Source organism: Gorilla gorilla, chromosome 4 (assembly GCF_029281585.2).
Source record: "Gorilla gorilla gorilla isolate KB3781 chromosome 4, NHGRI_mGorGor1-v2.1_pri, whole genome shotgun sequence".
NCBI classification, from domain to species: domain Eukaryota; kingdom Metazoa; phylum Chordata; class Mammalia; order Primates; family Hominidae; genus Gorilla; species Gorilla gorilla.
In genome coordinates, this window is record NC_073228.2 from 44,857,523 (window position 1) to 44,882,720 (window position 25,198).

Below are 25,198 nucleotides of genomic sequence, written 5' to 3' on the forward strand. Positions count from 1 at the left end.
AAAGAAAACTACAGACCAATATCCCTGATGAACATAGATGCAAAAATCCTCAACAAAATACTAGCAAACCAAGTCCAACAGCACATCAAAAAGATAATATACACAATCAAGTTGATTTAATCCCAGGGATGCAGGGATGATTTAACATACAGAAGTCAATAAATGTGATACATCACATAAACAGCATTAAAAACAAAAATCATATGGTTATCTCAATAGGTGCAGAAAAAGCATTTGATAAAATCCAGCATCCTGGCTGGGTGTGGTAGCTCACGCCTGTAATCCCAGCACTTTGAGAGGCCTAGGTGGGTGGATCAGGAGGTCAGGAGATAGAGACCATCTTGCTTAACAAGGTGAAACCCCATCTCTACTAAAAATAAGCCGGGCGTGGTGGTACGTGCCTGTAGTCCCAGCTACTCAGGAGGCTGAGGCAGGAGAATTGCTTGAACCCGGGAGGTGGAGGTTTCAGTGAGCCGAGATTGTGCCACCACACTCCAGCCTGGGTGACAAAGAGAGACTCTGCCAAAAAAAAAAAAAAAAAATCCAGCATCCTTTTCTGATAGAAATGCTATCATAAACTAGCATATATTCAATCCAAAAAAACTAGGCATCAAAGGGACATACCTCAAAATAATAAAAGCCATGTATGACAAACCCACAGCCAACATCATATTGAATGAGGAAAAGTTGAAAGCATTCCTCCTGAGAACTGGAGCAAGATAAGGATGCCTACTTTCACCACTTCTATTTAACATAGTATTGGAAGTCCTAGCCAGAGCAATCAGGCAAGAGAAAGGAATAAAGGGCATCCATATTAGAAAAGAGGAAGTCAAACTATCACTGTCCACCAATGATATGATCATATACCTCAAAAACCATAAAGACTCAAAAAGACTCCTAGTTTGATAAATAAATTTAGTAAAGTCACAGGTGACATAATCACTGTACATAAATCAGGAGCACTGCTGTACACTAATAGCAATCAACTGAGAATCAAATCAAGAACACAATCCCATTTCTAATAGCTGCAAAATAAAATACAATACCTAGGAATATACCTACACAACAAAGTGAAAGTTGTCTATAAGGAGAAGTCCAAAACCCTGATGAAAGAAATCATAGACAACACAAACAAACGGAAAAACATTCCATGCTTATGGATTGGGAGAATCAATATTGTGAAATGACCATACTGCCCAAAACAATCTACAGATTCCATGCAATTGCTATCAAAATACCAACACTATTTTTCACCTAATTAGAAAAATAAATTCTAAAATTCATATGGAACCTAAAAACAGCCTGAATAGCCAAAGCAATCCTAAACAAAAAGAATAAATCTGGAGGCTTCACATTACCTGACTTGAAATTATACTCCAAGGTTATAGTTACTAAAACAGAATGGTACTGATTTTTTTTAAAAAAAGTAGATATATAGACTAATGGAACAGAATAAAGAACTCAGAAATAAAGCCAAATACTTACAACCATCTGATCTTTGACAAAGCATACAAAAACATAAATTAGGGAAAGGGCAGCCTATTTGATAAATGGTACTAGGAAAACTGGATAGCCACATCTCTCTCCTTATTTCTCACCTTATACAAAAATCACCTTATATAAAAATATCTCACCTTATACAAAAATCAATTCAAGATGGATCAAAGACTTAAATCTAAGATCTGAAACCATTACAATTCTAGAAGAAAACCTAGGAAAAACCCTTCTGGACATTGGCCTTGGCAAAGAATTTATGACTATGACCCCAACAACAAATGCAACAAAAACAAGAATAAATGAGTGGGACCTAATTAAACTAAAAACCTTCTCCACAGCAAAAGAAATAATCAATACAGTAAATAGACAACCAATAACATAGAAGGAACTATTTGCAAACTATACATCTGACAAAGGACTAATATCCAGAATCTACAAGGAACTCAAACAAGTCAGCAAGAAAAAAAACCACATGATACCATTAGAAAGTGGGCAAATGACATGAGCAGATATTTCTTAAAAGAAGATATATGAATAACCAACAAACATATGAAAAAATGCTCAACATTACTAATAACCAAGGAAATGCAAATTAAAACCATGATGAGATACCATGTTACCTCTGCCAGAATAGTCATTATTAAAAAGTCCAAAAACAATAGATGTTGGCATGGATATGGTGAAAAGGGAAGGTTTATACACTGTTGGTGGGAATATAAATTAGTACAACCTTTATGGAAAACAATATAAAGATTTCTTAAAGAACTAAAAGTAGATCTACCATTTGATCCAGCAATCTCACTACTGAGTACCCAAAGGAAAAAAAGTAATTATATCTAAAAGACACCTGCACATGTATGTTTACTGCAGCACAATGCATAATGGCAAAGATATGGAACCAACCTAAGTGCCCATCAACCAATGAGTGAATAAAGAAAATGAGCTACATATATACAATGGAATACTACTCAGCCATAAAAATGAATAAAATAATGTCTTTTACAACACCTACGATGGAGTTGGAGGCCATTATTCTAAGTGAAGTAACTCAGGAATGGAAAACCAAATAGAGCATGTTTGCACTTATAAGTGGCAGCTAAGCTACGGGTATGCAAAGACATACAGAGTGGTATAACGGACTCTGGAGACTCAGAAAGGGGAGGTGTGAGAAGGGTGAGGAATAGAAAATTACATATTGGGTACAATGTACACTACTCAGGTGACAGTTACACTAAAATCTCAGACTTCACCACTATACAATTCATCCATATAGCCAAAAATCACTTGTACCCCGAAAACTATTAAAATAAAAAAGTTTTTAATTAACATAGAAATATACAAGTTCTCCCAAATTGAACTATATATTCAAAACTCCCAAAGGATTTTGACAATCTGTTCCCAAAATTTATATAGACAGGGAAGGGTTAAAGAACAGCCAATACATACTTGAAGAACAACAAAATGGGAGCATTGGGGGCCTCACCTACCATATAAAATGTTGATTTTAAAACTATAGTAAATATGTGGTACTGATACAAGGATAGAAAAATAGGCCAATGTAAGGAACTATGCATATATAGATACTTGATAAAGACAGAAGTGACATTATTGGTCAATACGGAGAGTTTTCTCAATAAATGATATAGAAATAATAAAATTGGGCCCCTATTTATCACCACAATAAAAATTACATCTGGATAGATCAAAGACATAAAAATGAAATGCAAAACTATAACACTTTTAGAAGATAACAGAAGAATCTCTTCATGGACTCAGGATAGGGGCAGGATTTCTCAAACATGACAAATTTACTACCCGTAAGGTAAATATTGATACATTTGAGTACATGCATATTAAGAAATAATGTATACCAAAAGATACCATAAAAAGTTAAAAAACAAACCACAGACTGAGAGACAATATTGGCAAGGCACAGTGCTAAAGACCAATATCCAAAATATATAAAGAATCTCTATAAATTAACATTTTAAAAATGAAATCCCTCTCACCAAGAAAATGAGCAGAAGTAATTGGGCATTTATTAGATAGTAAATTGAAATAGCTGAAAACATCTGAAAGGTGCTCGATCTTTTTAGTAATCAAAGAATTTTAAGTAAAAACCAAAATTATGTATTTTTACTTTCCCACCAGATTTGAAAAGAGTTTAAAAAAATCTAACAACACCAAGTGTTGGTTAATGTATGGAACCACAGGAATTCTTTCCCATTATTGGTAGGGGTATAAACCATTATACCTACTTTGTAAATGTTTGGCATTACTTTGTAAAGTAAAACATGAAAATACCCTAAGACCTAGTAGTTCTCCTAGAAATATACTCAAAGAAGCTCTTGGACATGCATATCAAGAGATAAATATGATATTCTTCTTCATAACAGCATAGCAAAAACTGAAATCTAGCCTAAGTTCATCAACGATAGGGCAGATTTGTCTTAAAATTGTGGTTTGCTCATGAAATGGAAAACTATACAACAGTAAAAAGGAATGAACCACAGCTACAACGCATCCGTCTGGATAAATTTCACAATACTGAGCTAAAAGCAAACCATAAAAAATATATACAGTATCATTCCATTTATGCAAAGTACAAAAAGCAAAACTCTACTATATATTTTTTAGGGATATGAACATAGTAAACTACAAAAAAAAAAAAAAAAAAGCAAGGAAATGGTTAGAACCATGCAATGGATGCCTTCTAGACATTCCAGAAGTCATTTGCTGAATCTCACTGCTGTCTTTACGCTACATCTAGTCTAAAAATTATGCTAATCCAACAATAGTAGGGTGACTAAGGTTATGTTCTTAACCTAACCACAGAACCCAAAAGTCTCTGGAACTCTGTATATAAGAAGTATCTTCTCTCTAGAATACCGGGTTGGGGAAAAGGAAGAGTAGAGTTCTACCATATGTATTATTTGGCCTTTATACTCCAATATATGAACATCTGGTTTTAAAACATGAATAACAAGATTATATCTGTCTTATCCAAATAAAGAACATCCATACACTTTCCAAAAGGGTTGTAACAATTCACAATGAGCAATGTATGAATATACTAGTTCCATAATAACCTTTTTAAGTATACAGTATTACTATCACTTTTTAAAAATTTAGCCTGTGCGAACATGTGTACTCTAAACAGGAGAGCTGAGAAGTAACGGAAGTACTCACCATCTGTTGCACAGTTTGATAAGACCTTAAATTCTTCTTCATTTAAGGGTTTCTCAAGGCTCTTCAAAGTGGATAAAAGGTCTTAAATTTCAACTTTCCCATCACAGACACTATTAATAATGTTCCATGCATCTTCTATTTCTATGTGTGTATATATACATATTAATGAGAAAGTGTCACTGTACTTACTCTAACCATATAAGCACATAACAACCCGATTTGTGTGAAATATATTCACTTTGTAGGATATCCAATCCTTTTTGCCTCTGAAATATCTTCTAAATGGAAAGCTCTACAAAATTTATAGGTTAAATGTTTATATGAGAAAACAAGAAACAAATATTTTTAAAGTGTTCAACTCAAAAAACTAAACAGAAAAATGATCGCAATTAAAATGGTGCCATAAATTATTTTTTAATTTAAAAAGTAGCCCTTGCTCTTCTTATCTACATGTTTGGAAAGAATGACAGTGCTGTTGATGAGATGTCCATAAACTGATGTTTTATTAACTTAATTTTAAGTGTTATTCAAATATTTTCAAATCTCTGTATCCACACTTTTCACTATCTTCTTATTTATGCCATCTCTATTTATTTTCCTTCATCATAATTCCTAAAGAGTTCTTTATTTTATTAGTCTTTTTCAAGACCAAATTTTTGGTTAAATGAATAATTTGTTTTTGTGTGTATGTTCTATTTCAGTTACTCCTACTTTCAACTTGATTAGTTTCTAACCACTGCTTTTTGTGGGGACTGTTTTGCTGTTGTAGTTTATGCTGCTGTTTAGCTTCATGAGTTGAAAAATTAAGATAATTTTCAGTATTTCTCATTTTCTAATAAAAGCATTTAAAGCTATAACATTTCCTGTAAGACCGTTTTGGTCATACTTTACATGTTTTGACATGTAGTGCTCTCATTCTCATCCATTTCTAAACAGTGTTTAATTTCAGACTTTATTCTTTAACCAAATAATTATTTCGTGAAAAATCTGTTTTTGCTTTTTTAAAATCTGCTTTTAATCTTCAGATCAAGATGTTTTCCACATTCCTTCATAAATAATTTTAATATATTACTACATGGTGGTCAGAATACGGGATCTGAACAACTTCTGATTTTCGGAATTCATTGACACTTTTCTTGTGACTTAAATATATCATATATTTGTGTGAATATTTCATAGGCATTTGAAAATGTGTATTCAATGTTTTTGGAATATGAAATGCTATATGTTTCTTAAATCAGGCTTATTGTCATTTAAATCTCAAATTCTTTCTATCTTTATCTCTGTGTATAAATATATACACTCTGTTTAATCTTATCTAACTTATCAATTTAATTTTTTCATATTAGTGAAGAGTTCTAGTATACTTAATTGAGTTGATCATACTCTTGGATTCATGGTGTTTTGTCATCACTGATCTTCAAAGGGCCTCTGCTTGTTTTATTATTTTTCTCCTTTAACTACTATCTCCAGTTTTATTCCTTCATAAGTAGCAACTCTAGTGTATTTAATATATTTCTATTCAATCTATCTCATCTAATTACTTAGATTTATGTGTTTACTGGAAAAATATAGTGTTGTCTAATGTGCACTCGTATAAATCAGTTCACATTAAGCATTTTGAACTATAAGTTTATTCTATTCCTTCCCTTTCTTCACTGAACCATATATTACTGAAATATATCTATGGTACAACTAGTTTATTGTTTCTGATTTACTGTATGTAGAGGCCACATTTTATTGAACCATTCCCTTAGTAATGGACAACTAAGTTACATTCATCTCTTTTCTCTCTCAAATAATGTTGCAATGAGCATCCTTATACATGTCTCTAACAAGAAACTTTCTCTGGGCTAACTACTGAAGAACTGAATTATTGGATGATGGGAACGCACATATTTAATTTCGCTAAGTGCTGCTAGACTGCTATTCTGAGTGGCAATACTGTTTTACCTACCCGCCAGCTATTCATGAGTATTCCTAATGCTGTCTTCACATACATATGAGCCATTTGTGTTTCTCCTTTTGTATACTGCCTTCTTATATCCTTAACTCATTTTTCCAATGGGTTTTTATTTATCTATTGCTTATTTGTAGAATTTCTTTATATATATTTGAAATATCAGTCTTTTGTTAGCTCTAAAAGTTGCAATTATCTTCTTTCAGTCTGTTACATAACTGGTTATTTCTTTAGAGTCCTTCACTGAACAGAAATCTTTAATTTTAATATAATCAAATCTTTTTCTATCCTATGATTGTGATTTTTAGAAGTCTCATTTAAGAAATCCTTCGCAACCACAAGGCACAATATTTTCTCCAATAATTTCCTCCACCAGCTTTGTAGTTTTACTTTCAGATTCACGTTAACATCTATTTAATTTATTTGAAGATTATTTTTGTGTATGGCATAAAGTATGAATTCAATTTTATCTTCCTCCACAAAGTGTGGCAATTTCCCAAATAAGGTATTAAATAACACATCTTTTCCCCCATTGATTGACGATATCTCTATCATATGCCAAGTTCTCATATACATGAGTCTCTGCAGGTACTATATTGTGATGCATTGGTCCATTCAAATTAAAGACTAATTTAGAGATAATACACTTAAGACCCATTCAAAACCCCAGTCTTAAGATTCCAATTTGCAATTTCAGTGTTTGTGTTTCAAGGTTGTTTTAATGTCTCATTGTGCTGAAATTTCAAAATAGACTTTAAAAAGCTGAGTTAAACACTTAGCTAAAGTTTTTGACAAAGAGCAAGGGAGTAAGCCCAAATATATAAGAAGAAATAAAGAAGAAAGATAAGAAAAGAGCAAATGACACTAGAGGTGTTTAAAGAAACCAAAACCAGATTACTTTAATAATAAGATAGATAAACCTTGGACAAAACTAGTAAAGAAAAAATGCAACTTAACAGAATCTATGAAAAGTGAGAAAGAAACACAGATAACAATTTTTTAAGTAATTAATGATATTATGAAAAATATGTATCCACAAATTTGAAAACCTAGGGTTTTAAATATATATACTTCTATATTGTTTAAATGACAAAATGAAAAACGAGCCTTGGCAGAGTTTTGTTAAAAGTTAAATACATGGCCAAGCATGGTGGCTCATGCCTGTAATCCCAGCACTTTGGGAGGCAGAGGCGGGCAAACCATTTGAGGCTAGGAGTTTGAGACCAGCCTGGCCAACGTGGTGAAATCCCATCTCTACTAAAAAATATAAAAAGCTAGCCAGGTACACACCTATAATCCTGGCTACTTGGGAGGCTGAGGCAGGAGAACTGCCTGAACCCAGGAGGTGGAGGTTGCAGTGAGCCAAGATCATGCCACTGCACTCCAGCCTGGGTGAGACTCTGTCCCAAAAAAACAAAAAAAAAGTTAAACACGCACACACACACACACACACACACACACACACACGAATACACACACAACTACACATACCAATCTAGAGACATGAAGTTTCTGTTCACATTCCATCAAACTTCATACTTACTTTGGCATTCAGTAACTTCATCAGTGTTGGCCAATTCTCTGATAAAATCCTTAAAATGCACCACCTCATCTTAAAAAAAAAGGAAGTAACAATTTAGATATTGTTGTTAAAATGATCATTTTCATGTTTTATAAAACATGAAAATAAAGTGGAGGAATGAATCATCTTGTGTTGTATCCAATATGCACATCAGATCCAAAATAAAAGCGGCCAGACATTTAACTTTGAAAATAAGTTCCTTCAATACAAACTCATCAATTAAAAGATAGATAATTTCCTTGGGCATTTAAAGTTTCTTCTGACATACTCCAACTTTGTTAATTTAAAGTGAAATAATTACTCACCATTAGGATTAGTATTATCCAAAGTTTTCTGTATTTTATCATCTGTCATATAGATTCCCATGGCATTTAAATTTTTCTGGAGACCAGAAATGGCTGTAACATCATTTTTGTGAATGTTGTTGTTATAAAATTTATCTTCTGGGAAGAGATAATCACTTTCAATTAGAAAGAAATTTTCACGTTTCTCCTTTATATTTTAAAGATAGGTGGTTAAAATTTCCCAACATATGAAATTACACTTAAGAAAAATGACAGTATTATTTATTTGTATTTATTTATGTCCTTCTCTGTTGCCAAAATAAGTTAACTGACAAGAAATAGACACCAAAAAAAATACAAATGTAAGTGAAAAAATTTGGTGAAAGCAAGAGAGCAATAAAAATAAGATAACAAAGAGCAATAGACAAAATATATTTCATAAGGTCATATACACAAATTTTGCAAAAATACCACATTTGTATACATTGAACAAAGCCTTCAAAGTAAATAAAGTAAAAACTGACATAATTAAAGGGAGGAATAAATGATTCTACAGTGAGAACTGGGGATTTTAACACCTTGCTATCAGTAACTAATAGAACAAGTAGAATAAAAAACACTAAGAATTAGAAGACAAGACCAAATTAGCAAACATTGTAACCTAACTGATATTTACAGAATGCTACCCAACAAGTGCAGAATGCACATTCTTTCAGGTACACATGGAACATTCACTTAGACAGATCATAACCAGGGCTATAAATAAATCTTAATTAATTTAAGAATTTAAATCATGCAAAATATATTCTCTGGCCAAATGTATTAAATTAGAAATCAGGCTTGGCACAGTGGCTCACAACTATAATCCCAACACTTGGGGAGGCCAAGGCAGGAGAAATGCTTGAGCCCAGGAGCTCAAGACCAGCCTGGAACACAAAATGAGACCCCATCTCTACAGATAAAATGTTTAAAATTAGCCAGGTGTAATGGTGTGTGCCTGTAATCCCAGTTACTTGCAAGGCTGAGGCAAGAGGTTGCTTGAGCCCAAGAGTTGGAGGCTGCAGTGAGCCATGATCATGCCACCTGCACTCCAGCCTGAGCAACAAGCAAGACCCTCTCCCTAAAACAAATAAATAAATTAGAAATCAATAATAATTAAGATATCTAGAAAATGTCCCAATATTTGGAAATTAAAGACTACATTTCTAAATAACCTATACTTCAAAGAAAAAATCATTAGGTAAATTAGAAAATATTTTAGTAAATGATAAAGCACAACATAACAACGTTTGTGAGATGCAATGAAAGACATATTAGGGGAAAATTTGCAGTTTTAATGTTGGGAAAGGATAAAAATCAGTTATCTAAGCTTCTATCTTAACAAGCTAGCAAAGAAGGGTAAATGAAGCCCAAAGTAAACAAAGACCAAATGATAGTAACAATAAAAATATAAACCAATGAAAAAGAAAAAGAGAAAAGTTAACAAAAATTAACAAAATCACCATTTGTGTAAAATTATTAATAAATTTAATAACCCCGTAGCAAGACTGGTTGCAAACAAAAAAGAGAAAATAGAAATTACAAACATCAGGAATGAAAAATAAGACATCACACTATAGACATTAATAAGGGGATATTATGAACAATTTCATGACAATAAACCTGACAAATTACATAAAATAAACTTTGACAAGACACAGTTCCACTTATAGAAAGTATATTTCTTCTTTATGATACTTACAGAAAGATATAGTGACAACTACAGAAAGATTTAGAAGAGGGAGGCTCTAAAGAGCTATATATCCATTGAATAAATAGAGCTCAATATTTTAAATCTTCAGGACTAGATGGTGAATTCTACCAAACATTTAATGAAAACAATAATCCTAATCATAATCATAAACTGATATGGTTTGGCTGTGTCCCCACCCAAATCTCACCTTGAATTGTAATAATCCTCAAGTGTCAAGGGTGGGGCTGGTGGACATAATCGAATCATGGGGGCAGTGTCCCCATAAGTGAATAAGTCTCACGAGATTTAATGGTTTTTATAAATGGGAGTTCCCCTGCACAAGCCCTCTTGCCTGCCGCCATGTAAGAGGTGAATTTGCTCCTCATTCGCCTTCCACCATGATTGTGAGGTCTCCCCAGCCATATAGAACTGTGAGTCAGTTAAACCTCTTTCTTTTATAACTTACCCAGCCTCAGATATTTCTTTATTAGCAGCATTAGAACCGACTAATGCACAAACTCAACCAGAAATAAAAAACGGAGGGAAGACTTCCCAACTCATTTTATGAGGTCAGCATAACCCTAACAAAAAAATCTGGAAAAGACACTAAAAGAAAACTATAGACCAATATCCCTCATAAACATATACTCAAAAATCTTTAATAAAATATTAGAAAATCAATAAGGTTAAGAGCTCTGTTGTATAACATGGTGACTACAGTTAATAACAATGTATAATATTTTTGAAAATTGCTAAGAGAAAAGATTTTGTGTTCTCATCACAAAAATAGGTATGTGAGGTAAAACACGTTAATTAATTCAATTTAGCCATTCCACAATGTATGTACATATTTTGAATCATGCAATATACAGTACATACAATTTGTATTTGTCTATTTAAAAATTAAAGGGTGACTATAGTTAATAATGTATTGAATGTTCTCACTACAAAGAAATGATAAATGTTTGAGCTGATGGTGTGAAAGGAAAATAAATCTCGGTATCCCAAAATCACTAAGCCAAAGGGAAAAGTCAAGCTGGGAACTGTGTCAGGCAAACCTACCTCCCATTCTATTCCTAAAGGAGATAGCAACAGAGATAAAAAATAAAATAAAATAAAAGAAGAAGCTACATAACTCCCTCACAATTTGCCCATAAGGAAATTCCCCGCTTCAAATTGTCTTCCCCCTGCCCTTCTGGCCAATGTACATCTTACATGTATTGATTGATATTTCATGTCTCCCTAAAATGTATAAAACCAAGCTATGCCCCAACCACCTTAGGCACATGTGTCAGGACCTCCTAAGTCTGTGTCATGGGCACACCCTTAACCTTGGCAAAAATAAGCTTTCTAAATTAATTGAATCCTGTTTCTGATATTTGGGGTTCACAATGGGTTGCTACTTACACTGATTTGATTATTATACAACGTATAAATGAAAGTACAATTATGTATCAATTTAAACATTTTTTAAAACACTTCTAATGTGTAGATTAACTTCTTCATTTATATTTAAATATGAATCTTCAGCAAAATAGCAAAAGTAACCATCTTGATTTAATGTCCTAGTATTTTCTTCCCAAAAATGAATTGTATAAACTTAGGTGAGGACAATAAAATCAGTTAAACTGTAAGTTTAGAACAGATCTGAGGGATAATTGTGCACAGCAGCTTTACTAATGGTACACTGTTGATTCAACAAAATGTTGGTTACACATACACACACACACACACACACACACACACACACACAACTTAGTGGGAAACAAACAGCCAAAGGGATCAGTACCTCAACTTTGGGGGTCCTCAAATAAAGCTTTATTTGGAATTTGTAATACTGCAACCAGAACCAATCAGAATCCATTTTTCCTAGGGAGGGTTGGTAGTATAAATAAGAGTATAAACAAAGTAAATTCAAGGTATATGCATGCAATGACTGCCAAACTCAAACCACTTCATATTTAATCATTTACATGATATTACACAAAAGGCAAAACTATAGGGACAAAGAATGAATCAGTAGTTGCCAGAGGCTCAGGGTAGAGGAAGAAATGGATTACCAAAAGGGCATAAGAGACTTCTGGGGGATAATATAGTCTATATGTTGTGTATAGTAAGGGTTACATTACATTATTTTTAAGAATCCAAAGAACTGTATACCTAAAAAGAGTGAATTTTGCCATATGTACATTATACCTCAAAAAGCATGAATGTTTAAAAAATGTGATCAAGAGAGTTGCTGAAGATACATGAGAACATAACAGATAGTGATAAAAATTCTACTGGATTTGTTAAAAGTTTTAAAAATTATTTTCTAGTAATTTCAGAAGTCAAATATGCATACTGAATAATATATAATCTAGTAATTTTCTAGCACTATCAAGTAAGACTACCTAAAATTTTGAGTTTGGGTTAAGCTTAGCAATATTTGCTTTAGAATTCAAACAGAAGTTATGTAATCTAATCTTGTGTTGTTTTATATTCATATTGTGTTGCTTCTTACTTACCTGTGCTTTAACTATCGAATCCTGTATTGTTTTTAACATGTAAACCACTGCTTGCCTTTCTAGATCTGGGCAATAAGTACATATTAAATAAAACTTACCTGCAGCTTTAGGAATTGTCAATATATCGGATAATTTAGTCATAAATTCTTGAATGCTAACCTTGCCACTTTCTGTAAAGCAAAGCATAATTTAATTAAAAGAAAGAATTATTGTTTCAGAATTAAATAATATAGCTGAAGCTAATAGTCAAATTATAACAGAAGTTAAAAGCTTGAGAGTAAGGCTGGGCTATTTCTTCTCCCTTACCTCTTGCATGCATATGATTATCAATTTCTGCTCATTTTATTTCCAAATACTTCTTGAATTTACTACTGCATTAACTAATACCTTTATTATTACAATGGCATCTTTAAAAACCTATGCCACCAGTCTCATCTTCTATTTATTTTCCACAGTATGTCAAGGGATGTATTCCTCTTTAAAAAAATTGATTATTCCCATGCATAAAACCCTTCAGTAGGTCCTAATTGCCTACAAAACTACAGAATAAATATAATACTGAGGAGGTGAGGGAGGGAAATTATAGACCAATATTACTCATACACGTGTTAAAGTATAAGTAAAATACTACTTATAGGATTCGGCAGTACAATAATGAAAAAAAATCAAGATACTTTCAGAACATACATTCTCATTGAGAGTGATACTGCTCTCAAGGGGTAAAACTGGTTCTTAGGAGAAAAAAAAATCTCAGATATTACAATAGTTTCTGGCCATAGTACTTAAACAGATATATGGTATATCTGTGGTATTAAATTTTCATGGGGGTGGGGGATAATTAGGAACTAAAATGTCTATAAAGGCTTCTTATGGGAGCAAGAGAAAAAAAGGTTAGAAACACTGCTTTAGTATGACAGTAGACACGTAAATTTAATCTCTCCACATGGTCTCCAAAAATCCATACAAATTAACAAGTAAGGCAAGTAAAATAACCTATAGTCCATGCCTACAGTGTAACTAAGAGGCAGAATATTAAACATTTGTATTTGCATATAAGTCAGGAAATAAAAATTTAGGACTAGCGCAGTCAGCTTCAGAGCCTACACCAAAGAGGAAACTCAGGCCAGACATGGTGGCTCATGCCTGTAATCTCAGCACTTTGGGAGGCTGAGATGGGCAGATCACTTAAGGTCAGGAGTTCCAAACCAGCCAGGCTAACATGGTGAAACCCCGTCTCTACTGAAAATACAAAAATTAGCCAGGGGTGGTGGCAGGAGCCTGTAATCCCAGCTACTCGGGAGGCTGAGGCAGAAGAATCGCTTGCACCTTCAAGGCGGAGGTTGCAGTGAGCCGAGAATGTGCCACTGCACTCCAGCCTGAGCGACAGAGCAAGAATCTGTCTAAAAAAAAACAAAGAGGAAACTCAGGTGGCAATTTCATAGAAGAAAGAATAAGGAAATATCTTTATAATACAGAACATGGATAATATCAATAAGAGTTTACCCATAAGAAGAGAGTCCCCTTGCTGTGTAGGGAAATACTAAGAACAAGTCAGAGAGCTGATGGATGAAAGCCTTAACCTCTGGGCAGATAAAAGAAAGAAGCTTGGAAATACAGGAGGCCAAAGATAGCAGTCTTGAGATGGTATATGAGGGAAGCAGAAATTAATATTAGAACCTGGGTACAGGACAGATTCTGAAAGTGAATAGTATTACATAAAGCTTGGTAGGAAAATCACACTAGTTCACCAGTAATGGATCCAAACCAGGAAGAAATCCCTGATTTACCTGAAAAAGAGTTCACGAAGTTAGTTATTAAGCTAATCAGGGAGGGACCAGAGAAAGGCAAAGCCCAGTGCAAGGAAATCCAAAATATGATACAAGAAGTGAAGGGGGAAATAGTCAAGGGAATAAAGAAAAAACCATCAAAAATTCAGGAAATTTTGGACACGCTTTTAGAAATGCAAGATGCTCCGGAAAGTCTCAGTAATAGAGCTGAACAAGTAGAAGAAAGAAATTCAGAGCTCGAAGATAAGTTCTTCTAATTAACTCAATCCAACAAAGACAAAAAAAAAAAGAATAAGAATATATGAAGAAAGCCTCCAAGAAGTCTGTGATTATGTTAAACAACCAAATCTAAGAATAGTCGGTGTACCTGAGGAAGAAGAGAATTCTAAAAGCCTGGAAAACATATTTGGGGGAATAATCGAGGAAAACTTCCCTGGCCTTGATATCCAAGATGCTAGAGACCTAGATATCCAAACACAAGAAGCACAAAGAACACCTGGGAAATTGATAGCAAAACAATCTTTGCCTAGGCACATTGTCATCAGGTTATCCAAAGTTAAGAAGAAGGAAAGACTCGTAAGAGCTGTGAGACAGAAGCACCAGGTAACCTGTAAACGAAAACCTATCTGACTAACAGCAGATTTCTCAGTAGAAACCCTACAAGGTAGAAGGGATTAGGGCCCTATCTTCAGCCTCTTCAAACAAAACAATTATCAGCCAAGAATTTTATATCCAGTGAAACAAAGCATCATATATGAAGGAAAGATACAGTCTTATTCAGACAAATGAATGCTAAGAGAATTCATCATTACCAAACCACCACTACAAAAACTGCTAAAAGGAGCTCTAAATCTTGAAACAAATCCTGGAAACACATCAAAACAGAACATTTTTAAGCACAAATTACACAGGACCTATAAAACAAAAATACAAGTTAAAAAGCAAAAACAAAAAACAAAAAACCAAAGTACTCAGACAACAAAGAACATGATGAATGTAACCATACCTCACATTTCAATACTAACACTGAATGTCAAAGGCCTAAATGCTCCACTTAAAAGATACAGAACTGCAGAATGGGTAAGAACTCACCAACCAACCGTCTGCTGCCTTCAGAAGACTCACCTAGCACATAAGGACTCAAATAAACTTAAAGTAAAGGGGTGGAAAAAGGCATTTCATGCAAATGGACACCAAAAGTGAGCAGGGGTAGCTATCCTTACATCAGACAAGCAAACTTTAAAGCAACAGCAGTTAAAAGAGACAAAGAAGGACCTTATACAATGCTAAAGGCCTTATCCAACAGGAAAATATCATAATTCTAAACATATATGTGCCTAACACTGGAGCTCCCAAATTTACAAAACAATTACTAATAGACCTAAGAAATGAGGTGGAGAGCAACACAATAATAGTGGGGGACTTCAATACTCCACTGACAGCACTAGACAGTTCATCAAGATAGAAAGTCAACAAAGAAACAATGGACTTAAACTATACCTTGGAACAAATGGACTTAACAGATGTATGCAGAACATTTCATCCAACAACTGCAGAAGACACATTCTATTCACAGCTCATGGAATTTTCTCCAAGATAGACCATATGATAGGCCATAAAGCGAGCCTCAATAAATTTAAGAAAATTGAAATTATATCAAGCACTCTCTCTGGCCACAATGGAATAAAACTGGAAATCAACTCCAAAAGGGACCTTCAAAACCATGCAAATACATGAAAATTTAAATAACCTGCTCCTGAATGAGCATTGGGTCAAAAATGAAATCAAGATGGAAATTTTAAAATTCTTTGAACTGAATGACCATAATGACACAACCTATCAAAACCTCTGGGATACAGCAAAGGCAGTGCTAAGAGGAAAGTTCATAGCCTACATCAAAAAGACTGAAAGAGCACAAACTGACACTCTAAGGTCACACCTCAAGGAACTAGAGAAGCAAGAACAAACCAAACCCAAACCCAGCAGAAGAAAGGAAATAACCAAGATCAGACCAGAACTAAATGAAATTGAAACAAAAAAAAAATACAAAAGATAAATGAAACAAAAAGCTGGTTCTTTAAAAAAATAAATAAAATTGATAGACCACTGGTGAGATTAACCAAGAAAAGAAGAGAGAAAATCCAAATAACCCCACTAAGAAACAAAACAGGAGATATTACAACTGACATTACTGAAATACAAAAGATCATTCAGGGCTACTATGAACACCCTTGCGCACATAAATCAGAAAACCTAGAAGACATGGATACATTCCTGGAAAAATACAACTCTCCTAGCTTAAATCAGGAAGAATTAGATATCCTGAACAGACCAATAACAAGCAGCAAGATTGAAATGGTAATTAAAAATTACCAACAAAAAAAGTCCAGGACCAGATGATTCACAGCAGAATTCCACTAGACATTCAAAGAAGAATTGGTACCAACCCTTTTGACACTATTCCACAAGACAGAGAAAGAAGGAACCCTCCCTAATTCATTCTATGAAGCCAGCATCACTCTAATACCAAAACCAAGAAAGGACATAACCGAAAAAGAAAACTACGGACTGATATCCTTGATCAATGTAGATGCTAAAATCCCTAACAAAATACTAGCTAACCGAATCCAATGACATATCAAAAAGATAATCCACCATGATCAAGTGGGTTTCATACCAGGGATGCAGGGATAGTTTAACATATGCAAGTCAATAAATGTGATACACCACATAAACAGATTAAAAGCAAAAATAACATGACCATGCAGAAAAAGCATTTGACAAATCCAGCATCTCTTTATGATTAAAACCCTCAGCAAAACAGGCATACAAGGGACATACCTTAATGTAATAAAAGCCATCTATGACAAACCCACAGCCAACATAATACTGAATGGCAAAAAGCTGAAAGCATTCCCTCTGAGAACTGGAACAAGACAAGGATGCCCACTCTCACCACTCCTCTTCAACATAGTACTGGAAGTCCTAGCCAGAGTAATATGGCAAGAGAAAGAAAGGCATCCAAACTGGTAAAAAGGAAGTCAAACGGTCACTATTTGCAGATGATATGATTGTTTACCTCAAAAACCCTAAGGACTCCTCCTGAAGGCTCCTAGAACTGATAAAAGAATCAGCAAAGCTTCCAGATACAAGATTACTGTACACAAATCAGTAGTTCTTCTATACACCAACAGTGACCAAGTGGAGAACCAAATCAAGAACTCAACCCCTTTTACAATAGCTGCAAAAAAAACAAAAACAAAAACAAAAACAACTTAGGAATATACTGAACCAAGGAGTCAAAAGACCTACTTTTAGTTTTTTAAGGAACCTCCATGTTGTTTTCCATAGTGGTTTTATTAGTTTACACTCCCACCAGTAGCGTAAAAGTGTTCCCTTTTCACCACATCCATGCCGACACCTACTTAATTATGGCCATTCTTGTAGGAGTAAGGTGGTATCTCATTGTGGTTTTAATTTGCATTTCCCTGACAAATAGTGATGTTGTGCATTTTTTTCATATGTTTGTTGGCCATTTGTATATCTTCTTTTTAGAACTGTCTATTCATATCCTTTGCCCACTTTTTGATGGTTTTGTTTTTTTCTTGCTGACTTGTTTGAGTTCTTTGTAGATTCTTGATATTTGCCCTTTGTCAGATGTAGAGTTTGTGAATATTTTCTCTCATTCTATGGGTTGTCTGTTTGCTGATTATTTCTTTTGCTTTGCAGAAACTTTTTAGTTCAATTAAGTCCCATCTATTTATTTTTGTTTTGGTTGCATTTGCTTTTGGATTCTTGGTCATGAACTCTTTGCCTAAGCCAATGTCTAGAAGAGTTTTTCTAATGTTATATTCTATAATTTTTATGGTTTCAAATCTTTGATTTAAGTCTTTGATCCATCTTGAGTTGATTTTGTATAAGGTGAGTGATGAGGATACAGTTTCGTGTTTCTACATGTGATTTGCCAATTATCCCCACACCATTTGTTGAATAGGATGTCCTTTCTCTACTTCATGCTTTTGTTTGTTTTGTCGAAGATCAGTTGGCTGTATTTGGCTTTAATTCTAGGTTCTCTATTATGTCCCATTGGTCTACATGCCTATTTTTTTAACAGTACCATGCTGTTTTGATAACTACTGCCTTGCAGTATAGTTTGAAGACAGGTAATGTGATGCTCCAGATTTGTTCTTTTTGCTTAGTCTTGCTTTGGCTATGCAGGCTCTTTTTTAGTTCCATATGAATTTTAGGACTTTTTTTAGTTCTGTGAAGAATGATCATGGTACTTTGATGGGAATTGCAGTGAATCTGTAGATTGCTTTTGGCAGTACGGTAATTTTCACAGCATTGATTCCACACATCCATGACCATTTGTTTGTGTCACTGATAATCTCTTTCAGCAGTGTTTTGTAGTTTTCCTTGTGGAGATCTTTCACCTCCTTGGTTCAGTATATTCCTAAGTATTTTTTTTTTTTTTGTAGCTGTTGTGAAGGGGACTGAGTTCTTGATTCGATTCTCAGCTTGGTCATTGTTGGTGTATAGCAGTGCTACTAATTTGTGTACACTGATTTTGTAACCTGAAACTCTACTGAATTCATTTATCAGATCTAGGATCTTTTTGGATGAATCTTGAGGGTTTTCTGGGTATATGGTCATATCATCGATGAAAAGTGACAGTTTGCCTTTCTCTTTACTGATTTGGATACCCTTTATTTTTTTCTCTTGTCTGATTGCTCTGGATCACAACAGACAGCAACTTTTAAACTGTGATATTTGACAAAGTTTTGACATTTGTAAACACAAATAAACAATAATCGCAATAAAATAATGAACATACTTATCACACCAAAAGGATTTTATATCATTTTGTCATATTTGTTTTGCTATTGTCTAAGAAATTGAGTAATTTTTAAAGTAAAAAATCCAAGAGAAAATGAAATATGGAACAGGTGGCTGAAATAGAAAGTACTAGTAAAATGGTAGATTTAAAGCCAAATACTTTAGTAATCTCATAAGTGTAAGTTAACCACATGGTTTAATTAAAAGACATATTACTAATTAATTAATGGGAGTGAAGGAATAAATCGTCCCTACTGAAGAATTTCAAATAATTTTAAAATGTAGAAGGAATGAGGGAAGTAGAAAATCAACATTAGAACAACACAGTAATAATTGCTACAGGCTAGCAATTCACCTGCCAATGAATGCTAAAATTAGTGGGAGAAACTTAGAGGAGAAACAGAATACTTGCACAGTCTCAAAGTATCTCCTCCAAAATATTTATTAATTACTGTGGTTATTTTAACACACGTCCACAAATTCTTTGATACTCCTCCCTCCAGAAGAATAGCTTAATTTTCTTCTTCCTGAGCATGGGGCTAAACTTTATGACTTGCATCTAACAAAAACTTTGAAAGAAGGAAAAACAGTAACTTTACGACGAAAAAATATGGCAGACACCACTTCAAGTGATCAAGGTTAATATCATCAGTAACAAATCATGTTAATATAATGCATTATATGTTGCAATAAAAAGGGCACTTTACCTTTGGGATATTCATCCCAAAAGCGCATAACCCCAGGCTAATCATGAGATAAACCCAAACTAAGGGTTTATACAAAATATCTGACCAATACTCTTCCAAAGTGTCATGCTCACTAAATAGAAGGAAAGACTGAGAAACTGTCATACACTAGAGAAGGCTAATAAGACATGACAGCTAAATGCATCATGGTATCCCAGACTAGATCCTGGGACATTAAAGAACATTAGTGAAAACAAGTGAAATCCAAATATATTCTGTAGTTTAATGAATGGTACTGTCCCAATATTAATATCTTTGTTTTAATAAATGTTACATGGCTATGTATGATGCTAACATTAGGGGAAGCTGGGTAGGGTACACAGGAACTCTGTACTATCTTTAAAACTCTTCTGTAAATGTAAACATTTCAAATAAAACATTTTTTAAGACACTAACAGGCTGGCAAAGCCATGTACTATTCATGAGATACATCTAAAATATAAGGATACAGAAAGAATGAAAGTAAAATGACAAAAAAGATATGTTATCCCTAAAAAAAAGATAGCCAATGTTGCTATACTAATATCAAGGTAGATGTTGAGAAAAAAGCATTATTAAAAACAAATATGAATACTTTATAATGAAATGTTCTATTAATTTGGATGATATATCTGTTTTTTTGAGACAGGGTCTCACTTTGTCACCCAGGCTGGAATGAAGTGGTACGAACACAGCTCACTGCAGCCTCAACCTCCTGGGCTCAAGCAATTCTTGCCTCAACCCCCCAAGTAGTTGAGACTACAGGCTCACGCTATCACACCGAGCTAATTTATTTATTTTTGAGATGGATTCTCGCTCAGTCGCCCACGCTGGAGTGCAGTGGTGCAATCTCACCTCATTGCAAGCTCCACCTCCCGGGTTCACACCATTCTCCTGCCTCAGCCTCCCAAGTAGCTGGGACTACAGGTGCCCGCCACCACGCCTGGCTAATTTTTTGTATTTTTAGTAGAGACGGGGTTTCACTGTGTTAGCCAGGATGGTCTTGATCTCCTGACCTCGTGATCCACCTGCCTCGGCCTCCCAAAGTGCTGGGATTACAGGCATGAGCCACCGCACCTGGCCCACACTGAGCTAATTTTTGTAGTTTTTGTAGAGACACGGTTTCACCATCTTGCCCAGGCTAGTCTCGAACTCTTGAGCTCAAGTGATCCGCCTGCCTCAGCCTTCCAAAGTGCTGGGATTACAGGCATGAAACACAATGCCCAGCCTTAATTCTAAGTCAGCATGTTAACAACATGGGCTAAAACTATAGACAGCAAACACTGACAGAATTAAAAGGAGAAGTAGACAAATACATAATCATGGTATAAAATTGTAGAAGATTTTAGAACAACTGTTTCAGTAACTATTGAGCAAAGAAATAAAACATCAGTAAGAATATAAAAAAATTTGAATTTGACAATAAATCTGATCTAATATATAGAACACTCTCACCCAACCCAACTGCAGACTATATATTCTTCTCAATCACATAAAATATTTACTAAAATTATCATAGTCAATAAATCAAGCCTCAACAAACTTCAAAAGACTAAAATCAGAGTATGTTCACTGACCACAATGCAATTAAACTAGAAATTAATAATGTAATGACTATAAAACCTCAAATTTTTGGAAATTAAGAAACACACCTCTAAAACCATGAGTTGAAGAAGAAATGACAACAGAAATCAGAAAAATTTTGACCCGAACAATAATTAAAATACTATATATCAAAACTTGTAGGATGTAGTTAAATGAGTACTTTGAGGAAAATTTGCTGTGAGGTATGTATTACAAACAAAAAAAAATCCTTAAAATTATTGAGCTAAATATTCATCACTAGAAATTGGGATATATTCACCCTAGGGAAGCTGACTGAAAAAAGGAAAAAAAAGAGTTAAAAAAAAAACAAAGAAAAAATAGATGTTAGGATATAGGCGGATGGAGATTAAAAAAGGGGTTGGTTAATGGGTACAAAATACAGTTAGAAGGAATAAGATCTGGTGTTCAGTAGCACAATACAGTGACTATAGTTAATAATTTATTTTATATTTCAAAATAACAAAGAGTGAAATTGGAATGTTTCTAACACAAAGAACTGATAATGCTTGAGGTAACAGATAACCCAACTATCCTGATCTGATCATTATATATTGAATACTTGTATCAAAATATCACACATACCCCATAAATGTGTATAACAATTATTTATCCATAAAAATTAAAAATAAAAGAATTGTAATAAGTTAGCATATAGTAATCACTTATCAGCCTTTTGGCTAAGATCAAGTATAGACATTATAGTAAAGATAAAAGCAAAAATAATAAAGAGGAAATAAATTTTTAAAAGGGTCAATCAAGATAAAGGTTGAATTTTTTAAAAGATTAATAAAATTGAAAACTGTGGAGTTCAATCGAAGAGTAAAAAAAAGAAGCTACAATCCACTAATTTTGAGAATTAAAATGAGGATAGCATTACAGCTATGTCAGATGTCAAAAAGAGAACAACTTTATTCAATCCATTTGAAAAGGCAGATCTAATGAACGAATTCCTCTAAAAACATAGCTTGCCAAAACTAACAAGAAAATAGAATACCTTGTTAATCCTATTCATTTAAAGACATTAAATAATCCAAAGCCTTTCACAAAAAAACTCTTGGCCCACATGGCTTCACCTATGAATTCTACTCAACATTCAAGGAAGAAAAAAGTCTCTTTTAAAAAACAAAACAAAAAAATACTCCCCAACTCATTTTAAGAACCCATCATGGATAATATTCAGCTATACCTGTCATTAAAATAGTAAAATTATTTTTTATATTTATAAATATCTGCTGCCCTGAGCCACCACTATGTGCAACACCCCCTGGTATCCCTGGATATCATCATAATTTACCTTCCAAAAACCAAAAGGGCCTCCAGGACCCTGTTTTACTCTATGGATGGCATTCTGATTGACCACTGTGCATGTCAGTCAGTTCACAAAATAATCTCACCTCCTAGGTACTGTCAGTGGACTCACACAGGGATAAGATGAGCTCTGACTTCCCCATTTGTTTGGCCCCATGAAGCTCAGGGTTGGCACAACCTGTAGGGGCAGTACCAGTGTCCAACAGTCATCCCACCTCAGCTTCCACAGGATACCCTCCATCCCTGCGTGTCCTACCCATAGACCTTCCACTCCTGTGGTAGAGGATGGTCCTTATAAGATAGACGCATTGAAACTACTAACCATGTTCAGGTACATGTCTTAACATTACAGTAAGTATAGCATTAGCTGTATGAAGGTCCTTGTCCATCAATAATGTCTTGAGGTCAGAGACATCAACTAGATCATTCTGGAGAATTTGGGTAGTAGCTAAGAGTATCTGTGTAGCTGCAAAAGGAGAGCAAAAGCAAATGTTTCAACAGCAGAAATAGAGCTTATGTTATTAGTTATCACTTAATAGCCTCAGGTTGCATAAAATATGAAGATCTGATTCTAGAATTTTACATGGAACTATTTGTATAGTTTTAAAAACCAGAGTGTATTATAATAGCTAACAGTCACAGGGCACTTGCTAAGTGCTAGACACTGTTTTAAGCAATTTCACTTTACCAAATTACAAATGTCATTATAATAATCCCAAGATAGGCATTTTCATCCCTGTTTTTCAGATGAAAACACTGAGGTTAGCAAGATTAAGTGATTTACTAAATAATACATTGGCAGTAAGTGGCAGGGACGGGATTTAAGTACAGACCCTATAGTTCCAAAGCCCATCCTCTTAACCACTGTGCCTTTCAAGTAGAAACATATAGGTAGTCAACCTTTATCCCTTGAGCCACATATTACTTCACATGTGGCCCTGAAATCATTGTGAAGCATTACTAATAAGCTTTAAATCAAAATTATCTTTCATTATTTAACTTAAAGTTATGTTACCTTAAAATGATTAAACTGATGAATAACCTATAAGCATAATTTTTTTCTAAGAAATTCACTGGATATTAATATTGTGAAAAATAATTACTTCAGCCCTTTGTTTACATGGGTAGCTTCTTCTTCCAGTTCTTAGTCAAACTGGCCCCAGTTGAGAATATTGTATAAATAAAATAATTTATAGGTGAAATAGAAGGTACAGCTTGCTGGATGTAAGAGGACAAACCACGCTCCAATGTGATCCAACAATAATACTATCTTCCATTTATAAGGCAACTACCTTATATCTATATATTTTGTTTCTAAACAAAATTTTTTTATCTGAAATATCTGAATGTAAATAGCCAACAAAATGTCCCCTCACCATTAACCATATTATTGTGTTTTTTCTCCAATGAGAACATTCTCTTACATAATAACAATACGATCATAAAAATTAGGAAATTATTACATTGATATAATGTAAAAATGTCATCTAATTCTCAAACCCATTCACATTCTGCTATTCGTCCTGGTAATACCATTTTTAGCAAAATGATACATATTTTGTGAATGCTATAAAGAAGGCACCAAGATTAACTTTTTAATAAATGAATATTCAATTGAAATAACATCATTTATTTAAAAGGCCATCCTTTCCTTGCTCCATTGCAGTGGTACCTTTGTTGTAAAGGAGATGGGCATATTATGTGTAGATCTCTTTCTGGACTCTGTATTCTACTCTATTGGTTTTTGTGTCAATACCACACTGCCTTAATTACAGTAACTTTGTTATGATAACATGATAAGCACTATGTTAGAGACTTACCATTTAATACCTGGCCAAACAATCAAAGACAATAAAGGTAAAATATGGATATTGGGAAGCATTCAAAGACTCAAAAATTATATCTCCCATGCTGTTTTACTTTGGAACCTAATGCAAAATGTGCTTCAATAAAATAAAGGAGTAAATCATGACAGGGATTCAGTAAACATGTGAGCCATAGAACACTACTAAAGAGAAATCCTGGGGTGACAGCTGTTTAGCGGGTGTAGGGGAGAAACAATCCAAATCAGAACATCTAAAGTACATAAAACTGTGTTTGAGTGTTTTGAAAATGTTAATATTCAAACATTTTTTATTATGATTTCAAAAATCATAGTCAATGTTTGACTAACATTTCAAACATGA

General features: G+C 34.0%; 2 protein-coding genes across 2 annotated transcripts in view; both read right to left on the reverse strand.

Annotated features, from left to right (window-relative positions):
• LOC115934670 (EF-hand calcium-binding domain-containing protein 13-like) overlaps positions 1-12,113 on the reverse strand; it is a 147,092-nt gene extending 134,979 nt beyond the window's left edge. The window contains exons 1-3 of the mRNA XM_063706316.1: positions 12,034-12,113; positions 8,534-8,671; positions 8,190-8,258 (exon numbers count right to left, since the gene is read on the reverse strand). Coding sequence (XP_063562386.1) covers positions 8,190-8,258; positions 8,534-8,594 — 130 coding nt within the window. The 5' untranslated portion in view covers positions 8,595-8,671; positions 12,034-12,113. The remainder of the gene's footprint in view (positions 1-8,189; positions 8,259-8,533; positions 8,672-12,033) is intronic.
• A 524-nt stretch (positions 12,114-12,637) lies between these two features.
• The window catches only part of EFCAB13 (EF-hand calcium binding domain 13), a 112,786-nt gene continuing 100,225 nt past the window's right edge, over positions 12,638-25,198 (reverse strand). Inside the window, 2 exon segments of the mRNA XM_063706318.1 lie at positions 12,638-12,921; positions 23,335-23,478. Coding sequence (XP_063562388.1) covers positions 12,638-12,921; positions 23,335-23,478 — 428 coding nt within the window.